This window comes from Heterocephalus glaber, unplaced genomic scaffold, assembly GCF_053883595.1.
Source record: "Heterocephalus glaber isolate CG9 unplaced genomic scaffold, H.glaber_assembly_v1.0 deba00000470, whole genome shotgun sequence".
NCBI lineage: Eukaryota > Metazoa > Chordata > Mammalia > Rodentia > Bathyergidae > Heterocephalus > Heterocephalus glaber.
Window position 1 is genome coordinate 11782310 of NW_028258145.1, and position 17158 is coordinate 11799467.

The following is a 17158-nucleotide window of genomic DNA, read 5'->3' on the forward strand; positions in this document are numbered from 1 at the left end:
TAAAAAATTAAGTTTGCTCAATGCATGGAAAATGCTCCTGTGCCTGACACAGTAAGCATTCAGTAAACCCAGCTCTTGACAAAAGGATTACCTCCTAAATCATGAGAAACTGGGTCTTCCCCAAGATTCAGTAAGGTTTAAAAAATAATACATGCATTTTTTTCCATGTCCATTAGGAATAGTAACTTTGCTCTGCTTCACTGCAGTGGTCTCATAAGTTCTCAAGTATTTCACCTCTATTTTGGGAAATTTTGTTCAGTAGAATATAGTTCTATAGTATGTTTTGGTCAATCAGATACTCCACTGACGTGGGTCGCTATTTCTCTTAGCAGCTATCAATTAAGATCAGGATTAGAGTATAAAATGAGTCTTTCCCTCACTAGTTTCACATAGGGACTGCTGGTCTGTTTTGTAGTTTAGACTTTAGTTTTGCTGTCCTTTGCATCAGTTAGCAGAGTGGCTATTGATGGCTTAAACTCTCACACATGTGTGGTATGAGGAACTGAAATGGTATGATCGCATGCTAGTGCCTCTCTACATACCCAGTCTCGAAGAGTCTCTGGTCCACTTGCTTCCCATGATCCCCTTGGTTGCTTCTACAAAGAAAACCTTTTTTCATCAGAATCTGTGTCCTTTCAGAACTCCTAGAGACACTGAGTAATCATGTGAGTCACATGTACTCTGAAAGTAAATAAAGCAGTTTTGATAATCTGGACCTAATAACTGCTAAAGAATCCAGGAATTCAATGAAGTTGAAAATCACCCATTTGACCCTCTTCTTCTCCTGGCTTCTCCTTGTAGATCTGTAGGAGAAAAATCAGCCAAAGCGGAACTGTATGGGTCTCTGCCCAGGTCCTCAGCCCAACCATTTGCAGTCTCGCCTAGAACGTGATATCTGCTCTGGTTCCTCTGCCAGGATGCTGAGGTCCCTGTCTGGTCTCTGTTCCGTGTGGACAGTCCTGAGGCCCTGAGTTCCCAGAAGCCTCCCAGTGCACATTGTCAGTGTTTGGAGACCACCTGTTCAGAGCTGGCCAGGGGATGGTCCTTGGAGGAAAGTGTGGTGGGCCCTGGGACAGTGCAGTCCACCACAGGAGCGAGTGTTTGGATCAAACAGACCTGGGCTTGGAGCCATACTCTGCCCAGTACTGGTTGTAGTGCTCTACGACTCAGTTTCCTCATCTGTGTGATGGGAGTGATAATAATACCTGCCTCTTAGGGTTAAACGCGATGGTGAACATGATGTGCTCAGCAGGCACACAAACCTCCACCATGGGTAATAATTCTGTCAGATGGCAGTTTAGAGGCTGAGCTGAACAGTAGTGTGAGGTGAACATCTGTACGTCCTAGCTCTTTCTTGTGCAAACTCTCATGAGATTCGAAATAGTTTAGAATGCTCACCTTTCTGCAGGCAAGAAGGCCATGGGAGACTTCCCCAGCCTGGCAGAAAAAATGTGGAGAAAAATGTCAGCAATGTCAGCATGGGCTGCCCCTTAGTCTGTTACTGCCCTGACACTCCTCATACCTAGCCTCCTCCCTGTCTTCCTGGCCACGATGGCAGCCCATTGTATATCCTTGTGTGACCCATGGTGATGCAGCATCTACTGCTGGCCTGCAGGTGCCAGGAGGACCCTGTGTGGGTGCTTAGAGCACAGCCACACTCACTAGGGGTTCGTTAAAGGTGTGAGATTGAATGTTTTTAACTCATATAGAGCTAGGATGAAGAAATGGAAACACAGGTCTAGAAAGCAAGGCACAACCTGGCAAGAAAACATTGTGAGGTTGTCTGTGGTTGACTGTGGTTAAAACAAGGGGCAGTTAACATTGTAAATGGGACTGATTCCTCTGTAGCTGTTACACGCTTGTTGGGATAGCTGTTCCATATTTTATATATTGAAATAAAGATTTCTATAAATTATCTTAACTAATAGTAAGTATTCTAAATTAAGTCCCACCTCTAAGTCACATGGCTTCTGTCTTGGAAATTTTACCTCTAGAAGATACTTAAAACAGGAGCCTGGAGGCTTAGGAGAGGGGAAGGAAGGAGATATGGTCCTGTATTGGTCTCCTGGCTTCTAACCATCAGTGTAGATTGTTTTCTTTCTTTGATAGCAGTAGAAAGCCACGTTTTTATAACATACTACTCTTGATGCTGTCTTTTAAAGATTCTCTCGTGAGTGTTTGGCTGGGAGCTGGGAGGCCGAGATACCTCGGGTCCTGGCTCTTCAGTGAACCTAACTTTGTGACCTGGGTAGGTCACTCACCCTCTTTCATCTCCCTGTCTTGTAAAATGGGATAATACCCACCTCACAGTGTTGTTGTAGGATTGATTAGAAATATTGTCTGTAAAGCATTTAAGGTTCTTAGAGAAGGTACTGTATAAATACAAAATAAAACCTATTAAATTTGGTTTATTTGTTTTTTTAAAAAAGTGTGAGATTGAATAACCTGGGTGGGAACCTGTAGTGCCCTCTCCTCTGCCCACTGCTGAGTCCCACCCACCCAAGTCCTTTGTAGTGTTGCATCTCTTCCTCTACCCTTTCCTCACCAGATCTGTATGACTTTTGGTTTTTCCACATTACCTGGATTCTGTAGGGGTCTCTATTTGCAGTGCTCTCCACATCCCTTCTCCTTTCTCTGCCACATCTTTCCTGCTCTCAATTCTCACCTAGTCTCTCAGACTTTGGTGTGTATATGTATGTGTACATGTATGATACACATGTGATCTTTTCCTGTGAGATGGAATCTCATGGTGTGTCTGTCTTCCCACCCCACAGCACATCATGAACAGTGCTATGGCCCCCGTGTAGTGCTCTGGAGAGGTGGTTTGAGGCAGGGCCTGGTAAGAGGCCATTAGGCTACAGTACTGCCCTTGGAAGACAGTTATAAAGCAAGGTCTGCCTGTGTGTGTCCTGTCCTGCTCTCACAGATGCCCTACTGTCTGATACCATCTGCCATGCTTGGCACGGCATGAGGCGCTCACCAGATGGGACCAGCCAGTTGAGCTTCAGAACCTGAGCCCAAATTAACCTCTTTATAAAGTAACCACCCTCAGGTATTTCCATATAGCAACACAAAAGAGACTAAGACAAACACCTTTGCCAGCCAAGTAGATGTCTGCATTATCATTTCCAGTTGCTGTTAGTCACTCTGGAACAGTAATACTGTACAGGAAACACTGGGGTTTTTCTTTTCCTAAATAATTATATTTTGTGGGGTAGAAGTTCTTTCTTAAATTTCTAAATCCTCTTGTCTTTCATTGAACTGAACTTTTAACCGAGTTAGAGAGATGATAATAATTGACAGGATAATATTGATATCAGAAATGAGGCAATAAAACTTTTTGTTGTTGCCTTTAAGGTTAAACTTTACACAGAACCTGGTAAATAGTTTGATAATCTGGTGAAATAGCTTTGATATCCAACTCCAGTAATGACACCTCTCCTGGGACAAGGTGAGGCTGGGGTGGGGTTTTTTGTTATTTTATTTTTTGTTTTTTCTAGTACCGGGGATCAACTCAGGACCTTGTGCTTGCCAGGCAGGCATGGCACCACTGAGCTAAATCCCTTGGCCCTGGGGTGTGTTTTTAGGATACACTTCTTGAATTGCAAGGCAAGAGGAATTGGAATCACTGGCTGTGAATGCCTGTCTTGGAATGTGACAGTGACTCCGTCCTTTCTGGTACACACAAAAAGTATTTCACTCATTGGCTGTTTTAAACATGAAGATTTACTGTAGCATTATGCTCAACCAACATAGATGTGCCATAAAGTGCACAGCAGGTGGGCAGGCAAAATAGGTGAAACAACACGGATGGCTGTATATGTGTATACACGTTGCATATCTGTGTATATTTTTGTTCATGTGTGTACCCATACATGTGTATACAAATATCCTGACAAGTCAAATTATGTGAAAAATCTGGATCTGTAACTGTTGTAGAACAGGTCTTGTGAAACATTACCATGAGGGTTCCTTGTTACATACCACAGGTTCATTTGGAAAATGAAAAAATCATTCTCTCTACTGACATTTCACCTTATGTGGATTTTCCCGGGAACCTATTGACCTAATGGGTGAGGTCCATTGCTATCTGCCTTCAGGGAAGAAGAGTGTTCCTCTTGTCCCTTTATTCAGAATTCTTTAGAACTCTTTCAGGAAGACTTGCCATCTTGGGTCCCTTGGGTCCGTGGCTTCTGAGAACATTGATTAGTTGTCTGACAGAAGATGGTGGGTGTCCCCAGCTGTGGCTGTGAAAGTGACACAGCCAGGTTGCCCTGAGCTGCTGAAGACAGCCCCTGTGGACCCCTTGGACACACCATAGCTCCAGAAAGGCTGGTGACAGGGAGAGCCTGGGAGGCTGGAAGACTTGTGGATGGCACTGTGCTTCTGATGATTTTTCCACTTTGGACAGTTTGCCTGGCCACTAGTGCTCCCTGTCATACGCTCTGCTCTGTGAGTTTAAACTGGAACCCACACCCCATGGTCCTTGGTTGAACTCTTCCACAGCAATCTGCAGCCATGAATCCATCCTTCATAATGTCACCTAGAACCCTCTGCAGAGGTCTCATATTGGAAGTTAGTGTGTCTGGCAGTATGTATTGGGCAAAGAAAGATAATTCTTCTCTTATTATATAGCACACAAGGAAGTTAATGGCTGGAAATATACAGCTGTCTGACCAGTTTACAGGCCCCAGTGAACCCTAAGCCTGCGAGGAAGCTCGTTGGCAGCTTTCTTAGTTCTGTAAGGAGAAAGAACTGACACTTTAGTAACATTAATGATCAGCTTGGTGTCCATTCAGGTTTCTTTACCCTCCTGTGCCAAGAGGGACTACTTGTAACAGAATGCTAAAAACTGACTATGACAAGTTTAGATTTTTTAAAAGGTGAATTTTTTTTTTATTATCTACAAGTGCTTATTATACTTGTGGAAGGTACTGTACAACTCTACAGATCTAATGTTAGGGGTAGTGGTACACACCTGTAATCCTAGCACTCGAGGCTGAGGCAGGAGGATCATCTCCAGGTTCAGGCCAACCTGGGCTATGCAGTAAGTTCAAGGCTGGCTGAACCACATAGCGAGACCCTGTCACAAAAAAAGAAAAGAAAAACAACAGCAGCAAAAAACCTCTGCAGATCTGAAAATCTGAAAGCTGCAGCATTTTTACAAATTCAGAAATCTCAGGCCAGGGATTTAGCTCAGTGGTTCCGCCACCTGCCTTGCAAGCGCAAGGTTCTAAGTTCGATCCCTGGTACCAAAAAAAGAAAGAGAGAGAGAAAGAAATCAGCCTCTCAAAATTAAGCGAAGTGACCACAGAGGACTTCTTTAGTTAGCCAGCATGCATGTCCACCATGCTCCTGTTCCTTGGACATGGTGACAAGTTTGGCACATTGCTGCCCTCTAGGAACCATTATTCCAAGGGCAGAGCTGGGTAGAGAAATGGCCTGTCACGAGGCTGTAAGACAGTGGTGACAGACAGGAGCCCAAAGAGGGGCTCATGGTACAGGAGGTAGGCAGAGGTGTTCCTCATGCCAAGCCCCGGAGGTTGGATGGACAGGAGCTGGTCTCACGCCAAGTATGCCAGTGTAGAAGTGGCAGAGTGAGGCCTACCTCAGAATGGCCTGCTAGGCACCCAGGGTGCGGGGGGAAGAGGGCTGGGCTGGAGACCTGGTGCCCATGGTTTTTCTGTTCACTTGATCTGTTGTACTATGAAGGCTTCCAAGGGTTAGTTTTTAATGTTAGTTAGATTTGCATTCTAAAAGATCACTTTGAGCAGATTAGAAGAAGGTGAGATTGGTGGCAAAAGGATCAGTGAGAAATCAGAGGGATGAGAGGGCCTTCCTAAAAGTGTCCCACCCATTGATTGGTTCCAAGTGAATACAAATCACATGGACAGTGAGACTGAAAAGTCCTGCACTATGGGACTGGAGGCTTTGAGGAAAGGTAGCACACACTATGGAGGGACACTTCTCCGAGGGTAGTCTGTCAGCTCCCTAGAACTGTGGTAAAATGAGATGGTCATATGTATTTCCTGGGCGAAACCTTCACCTATGTGTTAAGATTCGCAGAAAGCCCACAGTTCAGAAGATAGAAAACTGCCTGGGAAGAGACAGGCCTTTCGAGGTGCTCCAGAGAGCTTTGCATTCTGTCACTGTAATCAAGAGCTTGAAGAATTAGGACCAGCTTTGCTGATCACATTAAACTGGAATAGATTGTCATGTATGCAGGGAGTCAGGTACAGATTCAGCAGGAATGGGGCAGCTTGGAGAGGAGGACAGACAGAAGTGGTAGAAGTTGCAGTGAGGCTTGCAGCCGGCTACCCTGGAGGGGATGTAGGCTAGAAGAGGGTTGAGGTTAGGGCCTTGCATTGGGGCAGGCCCCAGAAGTGTGGGGAGACAGTCAGAGGTGACTCCCCACCTTGGGTGTAGTGCACTGGCTAAGACCATATGAGGGCTGACTGAAAGAAAGCTGGAGTGGCCTTCGGATGCTTTCAGAGTGTGAAAAGAAAAATCTGCTTAGAGCCTGAGACAAGGGCACTTATTCTGGCTTTTTCTGTAGCAGAAGCGATGCTGCCGCAGCTCTTTGAGACTTAGAACCAGCTAAGTAGCCTCCCCTGAGAGTTGAGCGCAGCTGGTCACTGTTTCTATGAGAAGGCATGTTTGAAAGGGAAAGGTGGAGACCTAAAGCTTCCTGGGCTCCCATAGTGTGTGGCTGTGTGCTCCACCTGGGTACAGAACAGACCCTGGGGTGGGGACTTTTGGTGACCTGGCTGCAGCCTGAGATCTAGCCAGTGGTGTGTCCTCCCCCAACTCTCCCTACACTGGGTCAGGTCTCAGTGCACATCTGAAGGGTGAGGGAGATGCACATCTGAAGGGTGAGGGAGAGACAGTGGTTAAAGAAACCTTCCCCCAAAGACCCAGAGTTTAATTTCCCTCTGTGTAGCTACTTCATTAAAGCATAAGCATTGATGCGCTGAGATTTCTATTTGCCAGTCCAGCCATTTGAAAAGTCAGAGGGCAAGAGTTGTCACAGCTGGTTCCTTATGGGGCCTGGAACTGGTGTTTTGTTCCTCTCCTCACATCCTTTTAACCCTAGACTCATCACACACAGGATCCGTCCCACATAGTTCAGTGTTTCCTGTCTGAGTAACCCTCAGTAGTCACCAGGTCCTGCTTCCTCATCAGCATACTGGGTTAGATTTTTTGGGTTTTTTTTTTAAGTTCCTTTAAAAAGAAGGCTAGTCACAGCATTGTTCTATAGAAACAGGTCTCCTCTCTCTTGTCTTCTCTTTAGTGCTGGGGACTGAACCCCCAAGTCTTGCATGGTGCTAGGCAAGCGCTCTACAACTGAATTATACTCTCAGCCCCAGAAACAGGTCATAGTAAATGCTGAAGTTTCTGTGCTTGCAGAAGTACATAGTTGATACTGGGCATGGTGGCACACGCCTGTAATCCCAGCACTCAGGAGGCAAAGGCAGGAGGATTGCTGCAAGTTTGAGGCCAGCCTGAGCTACATAGTGAGTTCAGTGCCAACCTGAGCTACATAGTGAGATCCTGTCTCAAAAAAAACAACAGGGCTAGGGATTTAGCTCAGTGGTTTTGCCGCCTGCTGCGCAAGCGCAAAGACCGGAGTTCGATCCCCGGTACCAAAAAAAAAAAACAAAAAAATATAGTTTATATGTATTTTATTCATCAAGCATCTATTCTATTTTGATGGCTAGAGCGAAAAAAATTAAAGATAGATGGTTGTTTCTGTTCATTTTTTTCCACCTGTCTTGACATAAGGAACTAGAAGTCCAAATTTTATGTTTGTATTACTCTAAACTTTTCTGTACTTTAGGTCTTAGGACTTTCGGGATTTGTATAAAAGACATGTAAATCTTGTAAATTATTTCTTATTTTACATAGGTAGGATTTTCTGAGTTTAGAAGGCATAAAGTGGTTTAATGGAAAAGCTACCTGCTCCTCTCCCTCCGGTCCCTCGGAGGCAGCCAGTATGACTAGCTTTTGATGTATCCCTCCAGAGAAAGGGGAAAGGGATGCAACTGTCACCTTTCTGTGGATGTTTTATGGCTAATTCAATCTAGTATAGTGACAAACTGAGTTAAGTTTCCTATATCTTTCAACATGTCTGCTATATCTTAAAGGCAGCTGTAACGAGTCATCTGTTTCCAGTGTGGCTACAGACCCAGGGTGACAGGCAGCCCCAGAGGGAGCTGGTATCTATGGCCCAGTGATGTAAAAGACTCCCTTTCCTTGAGGCTGCACAGGAATGGGGGGTGATTTCTGTATTTATAGCAGTTATTTTTAGAGAGGGGACAACATTAACCCTGCAATCCTTGGTGTAAAAGCATGTCAGACCCTGATAGGGTTTCTAGAAGGAAAAAACAACTGGTACAAATCCTCACCCAAAAAGAAATTAGGAGCACCTCAAAGTCAAGCTGTTGACTAAGAACCTGCCAGCAGCTCGCCGGTGTTTCTGGTAGAAAGCAGGTCTTGGGTAGGACTGAATCAGCCCAGAGGATGGAGCCCTGCCTCCTATTCTACTGATGTCACGTGGAACTGGTGACCAAGAACTTGCCCATAAAATGTGTCCTCCACTATCTGCCCCACCCCCTTCCTTCCCAGGCTCAGTACCTGCGTGGGCTCATAACACCTTTAGGCTGGCTGTATTGGGTGATGTTGGTCCTGCCAAGTGGCTGTGTGAGTGGGTGGGTTCAGAATAAGGAGCTACAGATTCAGAAAATCGTTAAGTGGGAGTTGACAGAAGAAACCATCTTCCTTTCAGTTATGAATTTTTGAGTAATATTTAATGGGAAGGGGACGGACCAGACATTTCCTTCCCTTCCAGAGAGGATTTAGAGTGCAGTGGTAAGAAGGAGGAATTGGACTGTTTTCCTTTTTATCCTGCTCCCCTCCCCCTTTTTTAAGGACAATGTCCCAAAGAGCTCCTGATGACAAGGCACTTCTTTAAACTGACAGCTGCCTGGAACATGTTAATGGATTTCCTGGCAAATAAAACAGGACAGAACCCTTCTTTAGCCACAATCTTACTGGAGCTTTTTAGCACAATTTCAATTCAGAGTGATCCTGGAGAGATTTGTAAAGGAATTGGTATGACTGTGTGTGAGCAGTTTGGGTTATTTGTAAACTTGTGAGCCCCACTCCCCCTCCTCAAGGTAGGAGACGTCTAGATAAGGGCAGGCCTGCCTTGGAGGAGGGTGTGGACTGGGCAGAAACAGGAAGCTGCACTCAGGGGCCCAGCCGCCTGCCAGGAGGTTTCTACCAAGTCAGGTGCGCTAAGGGCTGCGGCAGGGCCACTGCAGTGAGCCCAGTGCTGTAGCTAACGTCCCAGCAGAGTGTGGCGAGAGCATGACCGCCCTGCAGCTCAAAGAGCTCTCCCACTCAGGGCTGTACCGCAGGAGGCGTGACCGGCCGGACAGTGTGAGGCTGCCTTGGGCAGGGCTCAGGTGAGTGCAGGGCCAGGTGGGTAAGGTCAGGACCTCCTGAAGGAGAAAGGCTTGCCTGCTCTGAACCAATGGAGCACTTTCCTCTTTCCTCCTAGTTCTGGAAATGATGTTGGGTCTTCCCCAGATTTAAGAGTGCTGTGGCATATCTTTGTTGTCACCAGAGTAGTTTTCGAACTGAAAGTAATTGGTTTTCCCATAACTTAAAGAGGGTTGTTTTGGCTTATTTAGAGTTTGTTTCTATGGAGAGATTGGGGGTTAGTTTGTGGTGTTGAGTGGGGGTTGGGAGGATCCCGGATCCTTTGTCATTGAAATGCATAACAAAAGACTGCAGTGGAACTGTTGAAAGTAACCTAGGGAAGGACTCTCCAAATCTGGAGACCTTGTTAAGAAAAGGTTAGGGGTTTGGGCTTTCAAAGTCAATTCACCCAAGACCAACATAGTTTTAGTTTTTTGTTGTAACTACTGAAAATTTCCTTCATATTTGAGGTTCTGAAAAGCCCCTACACCATTAAGCCTGTGTATAAAACACAGTATTACTGTCTGTAAAGGAAGGGTTTGGATTTCTGTTTCTGAGATGAGTTCCTGTTTTAGTGCTAACCAAAGGCTGCAGTAAAGACTTCCTTTGTAGTAGTGTGATTGCATTTACTGTATACAGCAGTAGTTTGGTTTTGGACTCTGTGTTTGAATATTCCAATTAAGATGATAGGAGGCCAGGCTTAGACCTTGGTGTGCTATCGATCTTCCTAGAAATTCATTTCAAAGTTTACTTTAAATTCTCTAAACTTGACAGAAAAATGATTGACAAGCTTTTTTTCTTTTTGTATTTTGAGGTTTTTTTGAGTCAGAGTCTCCCTTCGTAGTTTAATGTCCTTGAACTCACTTTGTAGCCCAGGCTGACCTCAAACTTGCAGTGATCCTCCTGCCTCAGCCTCCCAAGTGCTGGCATTACAGGCATGCACCATCATACCCGGTTTAAGAAGCTTTTAAAGACTTTACCAAATTTGTTTTGGAGGGAAACATTTGAAAATTATCAGCTAGGATAGAAGCACTAAAGGACTGTTATTAATGCTAACACTATTAGCTTTTTTTTTTGTACCGGGCATCGAACTCAGGACCTTGCACTTGCAAGGCAGGCTCAGTGCCACTGAGCTAAATCCCCGACCCCGTATTAGCATTTATTGCCTACTGTGTCAAGTGTCTCTTAGCTACATTTGTTTTGTTAACTTTGAGTTCTTTGGATTAAAGAGATTTTAAAAGCTTCAGAGTTACAATTGTTAAAAGTTTAATTGTGTGTCCACCCCCAACCTCCACCTTATGCTGTGGAGGGAACCCAAGGCCTTGCACATGCTAGACAAGGGCTCTGCCACTGCTCTACACACTCAGCCCTGAATTGCTATAAATTTGAATGCAAGTTGATGGTTATATTGAGCTCTGTGGTGGAAGCAGCCTCTGAAATTGACATTTATTTGTAGACTCCAGTCTGTGAGTTCAAGAGTGAAATTAACAAAAACAGTTTTAATTTTAGATTTGGAGTTCTAGGAACTTTTTAAAAAAATTGAAATCTATAAAACAACATTCTAAGCTGACCCTCTTTTACATGTTTTCAGACAGTAGCCAAAACACCCATGAATAAAGTTACCTATAGGCCCAAGGTGGTAGTTGTTTATATAGTTACAATCTACTTTAAAATGGGGGGAGGGAGGCTGGAATTTAAATTAAAATAGGAAGAGAAATTATTAAATGTTATTCTGGTGGGTTAAAGAGAAACATTTCCCCACATTCTGGTTATGTAGTTGTCTGGTGCTGTAAGTGACTGCACTTCTCCTTTTATCCTCTAATGCAGGAAGAATGACCAGTGTCCTTACTTAGGGAAGACAGTTGAGCCAGAAAAAGTAGACAATTCTTGGTTTCCCCTTGAATTCTTTAATCAAGTTAGGAAAGTAGAATCTCCCCTCCCCTCCCCTTATACGAATGCTGGTTTTAGTATTAAGTCGCATTTCTTAGTCAAGATCAATTAGAGTAAGGACTTTGAAGTTAGGTACATTCAGGTTTCAGTGTCACTCAGTTGGACAAGTTAATCTTTTTTGAGCCTTGGTTTGTTCATCTTTAAAACAAGGATAAAAATTACCATTCTTGAGCATCACTTACTATCTCATAAAGGCCTGACCACCAGGTCAGTGAGGCAGGTGGCATTGTTATCCTGTGAATAGTGCCTAGGGTTAATATTGCCTTTGGATTAATGCAGCATTCAGCTAATTTTTCTTGAGTGCTTACCATGTGTGAATTAAAGCAACAGTGATGAGAAGGCACAGTGTCTCTCTGTGTGGAGCACCTAGGTTTTAGCACTTTGGTTATGACCAACAGATGTTTTCTGCATGAGCAGTATTTAACTTTGAATGCATAAATGGTCAGACATTTTTTATGCTGTCTCAAGTGTTGCACAGTACCATTCCTTTAAAAAAAATACACACACACACATGAGCTCCAGTGCTTTTTACCTCCTTCTTACTCATGTGTCCATTTTCTTGGCACGTGTAAACTCTTAACAGAAAAGCCATCAGATGGGCTGGGAATTTAGCTCAGTGGCGCCATGCCTGCCCTGCAAGCACAAGATCCTACGAGTTCAATCCCCGGTATCATAAAAGAAAAAAAAAGAAAAACCATCAGAGACTGACAAGGGGCTGTACCCACTGTGAAAAAGTTTTTCCTGAGGTTTAGATGAAAGGCTGTGTCCCAAAACATAAAGTACAAGTGTTTTAAAGAGCACTGTTAACACCCATGAAAAGTTTTGACCTTGAACTTGAAATCATTCAAAGCAGAAGCATGCAAAAGACAGCATGACAGACACTGCGTTTTATAAATGCTTGTTTTAAAGTACTGAACGTGACCTGACAGTTACTTTATTTGCACACTGTGTAATGGAGCCACCCCCTGCTGTGTATTTGAGGGTCGAAGTTAGAGCTCTTGTGAGCTCAGAAATCGTGCTGAACCCTATTCCTCTGTGGGGTATTGGTGCCACAATCACCCCTTCAGTGTACCCATCACTTACTCCTTAGCTGTTCATTTTTTTCTCTTATTTTGCACTCAAACCCAGAGGGGTCTTTTTTTTTTTTTTTTTTTAAATTACAAACACCCTGAGTAATGTAATTTGTCTCTTTAAAATTCTCAAAGTCACAATACAAGGGATCAGCAAATAACTGATAGGAACGATATGAAATTCAAGACTTTGCTAGCTGAATCTGAAACATAGTTTAATACAGTATAGGGGTTGGTGAACATTATCTTTAATCTGAATATGGCCTACAAGCTTCAGATATATCTTACATTTTTCAAATGGTTAAAAAAATAGTAGAAAGAATATTTCATAACATGTGAACATTACATGAAATTCAGATGCCAGTATCCACAAAGTTTTATTGGAACACTGCCATGCTTATTTTTGTGTCGTCTGTGGTGGCTTTGTGTGACCCTGGCCGAGTTGAGTTGTGACACACATTGGTATGGGCCATGGAGACAAAAAGTGTTTCCTGCCTGGCCCTAGAGCCTTGGCTGACCCTGGGCTGTGCTGTGATACCGAGCCCTGATGTCTCTCCCTGATACTGCTGTGGTTATGCCTCTGCTTGCCCACTGCCTATCCCCACTTAGATTTCTCATCCCCAGGTAAAACCAGAGCTGGGAACCAAACCATGTCATGCAAAACAGGTGTCTGTAACAATGTGGGGATATGGTAACACAGTGAAGTCAAGAGAAGGCAGCTGTGAGTGTGTCACTCCTTACAACTTCATGCTCTTCTTTCCTGCAGCCCCAACCTTAACATGCCCTTCTCCCGCTTTCTAGACCATTCTGGGTAACAGGAATGAAAGTACAAAGAAAAAGGAGCTTTTGCTTTCTGATTATTGAGTAAATTTTCTAAGGTCTTTCTAGATGCAGCATATAGAATCATTTTCAAATGGTGAGAATGTCCTCGCCTTGGTTTGAGTGAAAACTCAAGACAAATCCTACCTTCCTAATACAAGACCACTTACTGAGCTCTTTGTATGGAGGGCTGTGTGTGTGTGTGTGTGTGTGTGTGTGTGTCTTCTCAGGATTGTGTATGGAGGAGGAAGAGCTAGTGTCTATAAAGGTGGTCATCATTCTGTAGCCAATACCTCTGTATGGCACCAGTAACTCAGCTTTCAGAGTTCAGTTGAGGTTAGGGTGGGTCAACCTAGGATGGGAGTTTCCTTTCATACCTGTTTTGCACTATGCTGGTGGCTTTTTGGCCTATCTTTTAGCGGAAAAATTATGTTCATAGGTTAGTTTAAGAAATATCATCTAGGGAGGCCAGGGATTTAGCTCAGTGGTTCTGCCGCCTGCCTCACAAGCGCAAGGTCCCAAGTTCAATCCCCGGTACCAAAAAAAAAGAAAGAAAGAAATATCATCATCTAGGCCTAGGGATTTAGCTCAGTGGTGCTGCCACCTGCCTCGAAAGCACAAGGTCCCGAATTCAATCCCAAGTACAAAAGAAAGAAAGAAAAAAAATATCATCTAAGCGAGGTGTCATGGTGCATACCTGTAATTCCAGCACTCAGGAGGCTGAGGCATGAGAATTGCTGTGAGTTCAGCCCAAGGCCAGCCTGAATTACAGACCAAGACTTTGCCTCAGAACAAACAAACAAACAAAAAATAATCATTTATTAGATAATTGGGAGGATAAAATTGGACATTGCCATTATTGTCTGTTCTTACTATTTAATGGCTTAACGAGGACACATTTTCTATCTTTCACAATGAACAAATATATCACACAGTTCATAAGAAATAAAGTAGTGCTTTCTCTTACTTACGTATTTTAGTGCACAGGCACTCCCATTGCAAGATAGTGGGTTTCTGCCAACTCACATCCTCACCCTTTCTTCCCTCTCTCCTATGACAGGGGTTCTCCAAGGCCAGGGCCTCAGGATGACCTTTTGTGTCTTTTGCACCTACCATTGTGCCTGGTAGGGTCACTGCTCAGTCTTTTCTTTTTTTTCTTTTTCTTTATTTTTTTATTTCTTTATTTTTTTGGTACCGGGGATTGAACTCGGGTCCTTGAGCTTGCGCAGCAGGCGGCAAAACTACTGAGCTAAATCCCCGGCCTCTTTTTTTTTTTAATTTTTACTTTATTGGTAGATTTTAAGTGTACAATATAATGACATTCATCATTGGAGATATGCACCTTTACATACTCTCTTGGTTCTTATTTTTTCTCCCTTCACCTGCCCTCCCTTCAACCCCTCCATCCCTCCCTATTTAAAAAGACTTTGTTTCCATTTTTTCGTTTTCTCATTAATTCCATTCCCTTCTTTCCTTTCCCCTACCCCTTCCACTTCCCCTTCCCCTTTGCCCCTTTTCTTCCTACTTCACATTACCTATTATACATTTTAGTCCTTACTTACACTTTCAGTGTCTCACACCAGAGAAACTATTGGGTATTAACACATGTGTGTCCTATTTATTTCACTTAAGAGTATGGCCTCAGTGTGCATCCATTTAGCTATAAATGTCTCTAATTTCTCATTTTTTATGACTGAGTAGTACTCCATTTTAGAAAACAACCACATTTTCTTTATCCAGTCTCCAGTTGATGGGCATTTGGGATGCTTCCAAGTTTTAGCTATTAAAAATTGTGCTGCTATGAAAATGGGCCCACATATATCACGGTGGTATGATTCTTTTAATTCTTTTGGGAAGATACCCAGCAGGGGAATAGCTGGGTCAAATGGGACTTCCAGTCCTAGTTCTTTGAGGTATCACCATACTGATTTCCACAGTGCTTGTACCAGTCTACACTCCCACCAGCAGGGTTCCTCTTTCCCCACAGCCCCTCCAGCATTTGTTATTGGTTGATTTCTTGATAGCAGCCATTCTTTGTAGAGTGAGGTGGAATCTCAGCCTTGTTTTCATTTGCATCTCTCGAATGACCAGTGATGTTGAACATTTTTTCATATGTTTATTTGCTATTTGTACTTCTTTGTCTGAGAAATGTCTGTTCCTTTCAGATGCCCATTTATGGATTGGGTCTTTAAATTTGGGAGGTCTGATTTTTTTTAAGCTCTTTATGGATTCTAGATAGTAGACCTTTGTCTGAGGAACAGCAGGTGAAGATTTTTTTCCCATGTTGTGGGTTGTCTCTTCACATTGCTGGTCGTTTCTCTTGCTGTGCAGAAGTTTGGTTTTTTTTGGTACCGGATATCGAACTTGGGTCCTTGCACTTGTCCAGCAGGCGGCAAAACCACTGAGCTAAATCCCCAGCCCCTGCAGAAGCTTTTTAATAAGAAGAGATCCCACTTGTTGATTGTTTGTGCTAGTTCACAGGCAACTGAGGTTTTGTTCATAAAATCTTTTCCTACACCAATGTGTTCAAGAGTTCTACCTAACCTCTGTTCCAGCGGGTTCAGCGTTTCTGTTTTAATATTTAGATCTTTAATCCATTTCGACTTTAGTTTGGTGCATGGTAAGAGATATAGATTGAGCTTTAATCTTTGACAAGTTGAAACCCAATTTCTCCAGCACCATTTATTAAAGAGGCTATCTTTCCACCAGTGAGGGTGTTTGGCTCCTTTAACGAAGACGAGATGGCTGAGTGTGTCTGGAGTTGTTTCTGCATCTTCTAATCTGTTCCACTGGTCCTCAGGTCTGTTTTTCTGCCAGTACCATGCTGTTTCGATCACAGTAGATTTGTAGTATAGTTTCAAGTTGGGGGTTGTGATACCCCCTGCCATGTCTCTGTTACCTAGAATTGCTTTTGCTATTCTGGGTCTCTTCTTGTTCCAAATGAATTTTTGGATTGTTTTCTCAAGGTCCATGAAGTATGCTGCTGGGATCTCAATTGGAATTGCATTGAATCTATATAGCAGTTTTGGAAGTATGGCCATTTTCACTATGTTGATCCTTCCTACCCAGGAGCAAGGGATGTCTTTCCATTTTCTGATATTGTCTTCAATCTCTCTTTTCAGAGTGTTATAGTTTTCAGAGAAGAGGTCTTTGATTTCTTTTGATAGGTTGATTCCTAGGTATTTCAGTTTCTTGGATGCTATTGTGAAAGGAATTGTTTCCCCTATTTCTGTCTCAGTGAGTCTGTTTGAATAGAGGAAAGCTATTGATTTTTGTGTGTTGACCTTGTATCCAGCTACTCTACTGAATTTGATTATTAAGTCTAGAAGACTTTTGGTGGAGTTCTTGGGGTCTTCTATATAGAGTATCATGTCATCTGCAAATAATGACAATTTGACTTCTTCATTTCCTATCTTTATTCCTTTTATTGCTTTCTCTTGTCTAATTGCTGTGGCTAATGTTTCCAAAACTATATTGAGCAAGAGTGGACATCCTTGTCTTGTTCCTGATTTTAGTGTGAAGGATTTCAGTTTTTGACCATTTAGCATGATATTGGCTGTTGGTTTTTCACAGATAGCTTTTATCAGATTGAGGTAGAGACCATCTATTCCAATTTTCTGTAGAGTTTTTATCATAAATGCATGTTGGATTTTGTCAAATGCTTTTTCTGCATCTATTGAGATGATCATATGCTGTTTGTCCTTGGCTCTGTTGGTATAGTGTATTACATTTATTGATTTGCATATGTTGAACCATCCCTGCATCCCTGGGATGAATCCCACTTGGTCAGGGTGGATGATCTTCTGCATTCTGTTTGCCAGTATCTTATTAAGAAT

General features: G+C 43.2%; 1 protein-coding gene across 9 annotated transcripts in view; it reads left to right on the plus strand.

Moving 5' to 3' along the window:
• Lims1 (LIM zinc finger domain containing 1) overlaps nt 1-17158 on the plus strand; it is a 126195-nt gene that overhangs the window by 67802 nt on the left and 41235 nt on the right. The window contains exon 1 of one of the 9 annotated variants that reach the window (XM_087204219.1): nt 9223-9467. The exons of 7 other annotated variants lie outside the window; for them this stretch is intronic. In XM_087204219.1, coding sequence (XP_087060345.1) covers nt 9370-9467 — 98 coding nt within the window. In that variant the 5' untranslated portion in view covers nt 9223-9369. Of the gene's footprint in view, nt 1-9222; nt 9468-17158 lie in introns of those variants that run through there. One more of the 9 variants, XM_004844510.4, reaches the window with a different exon arrangement.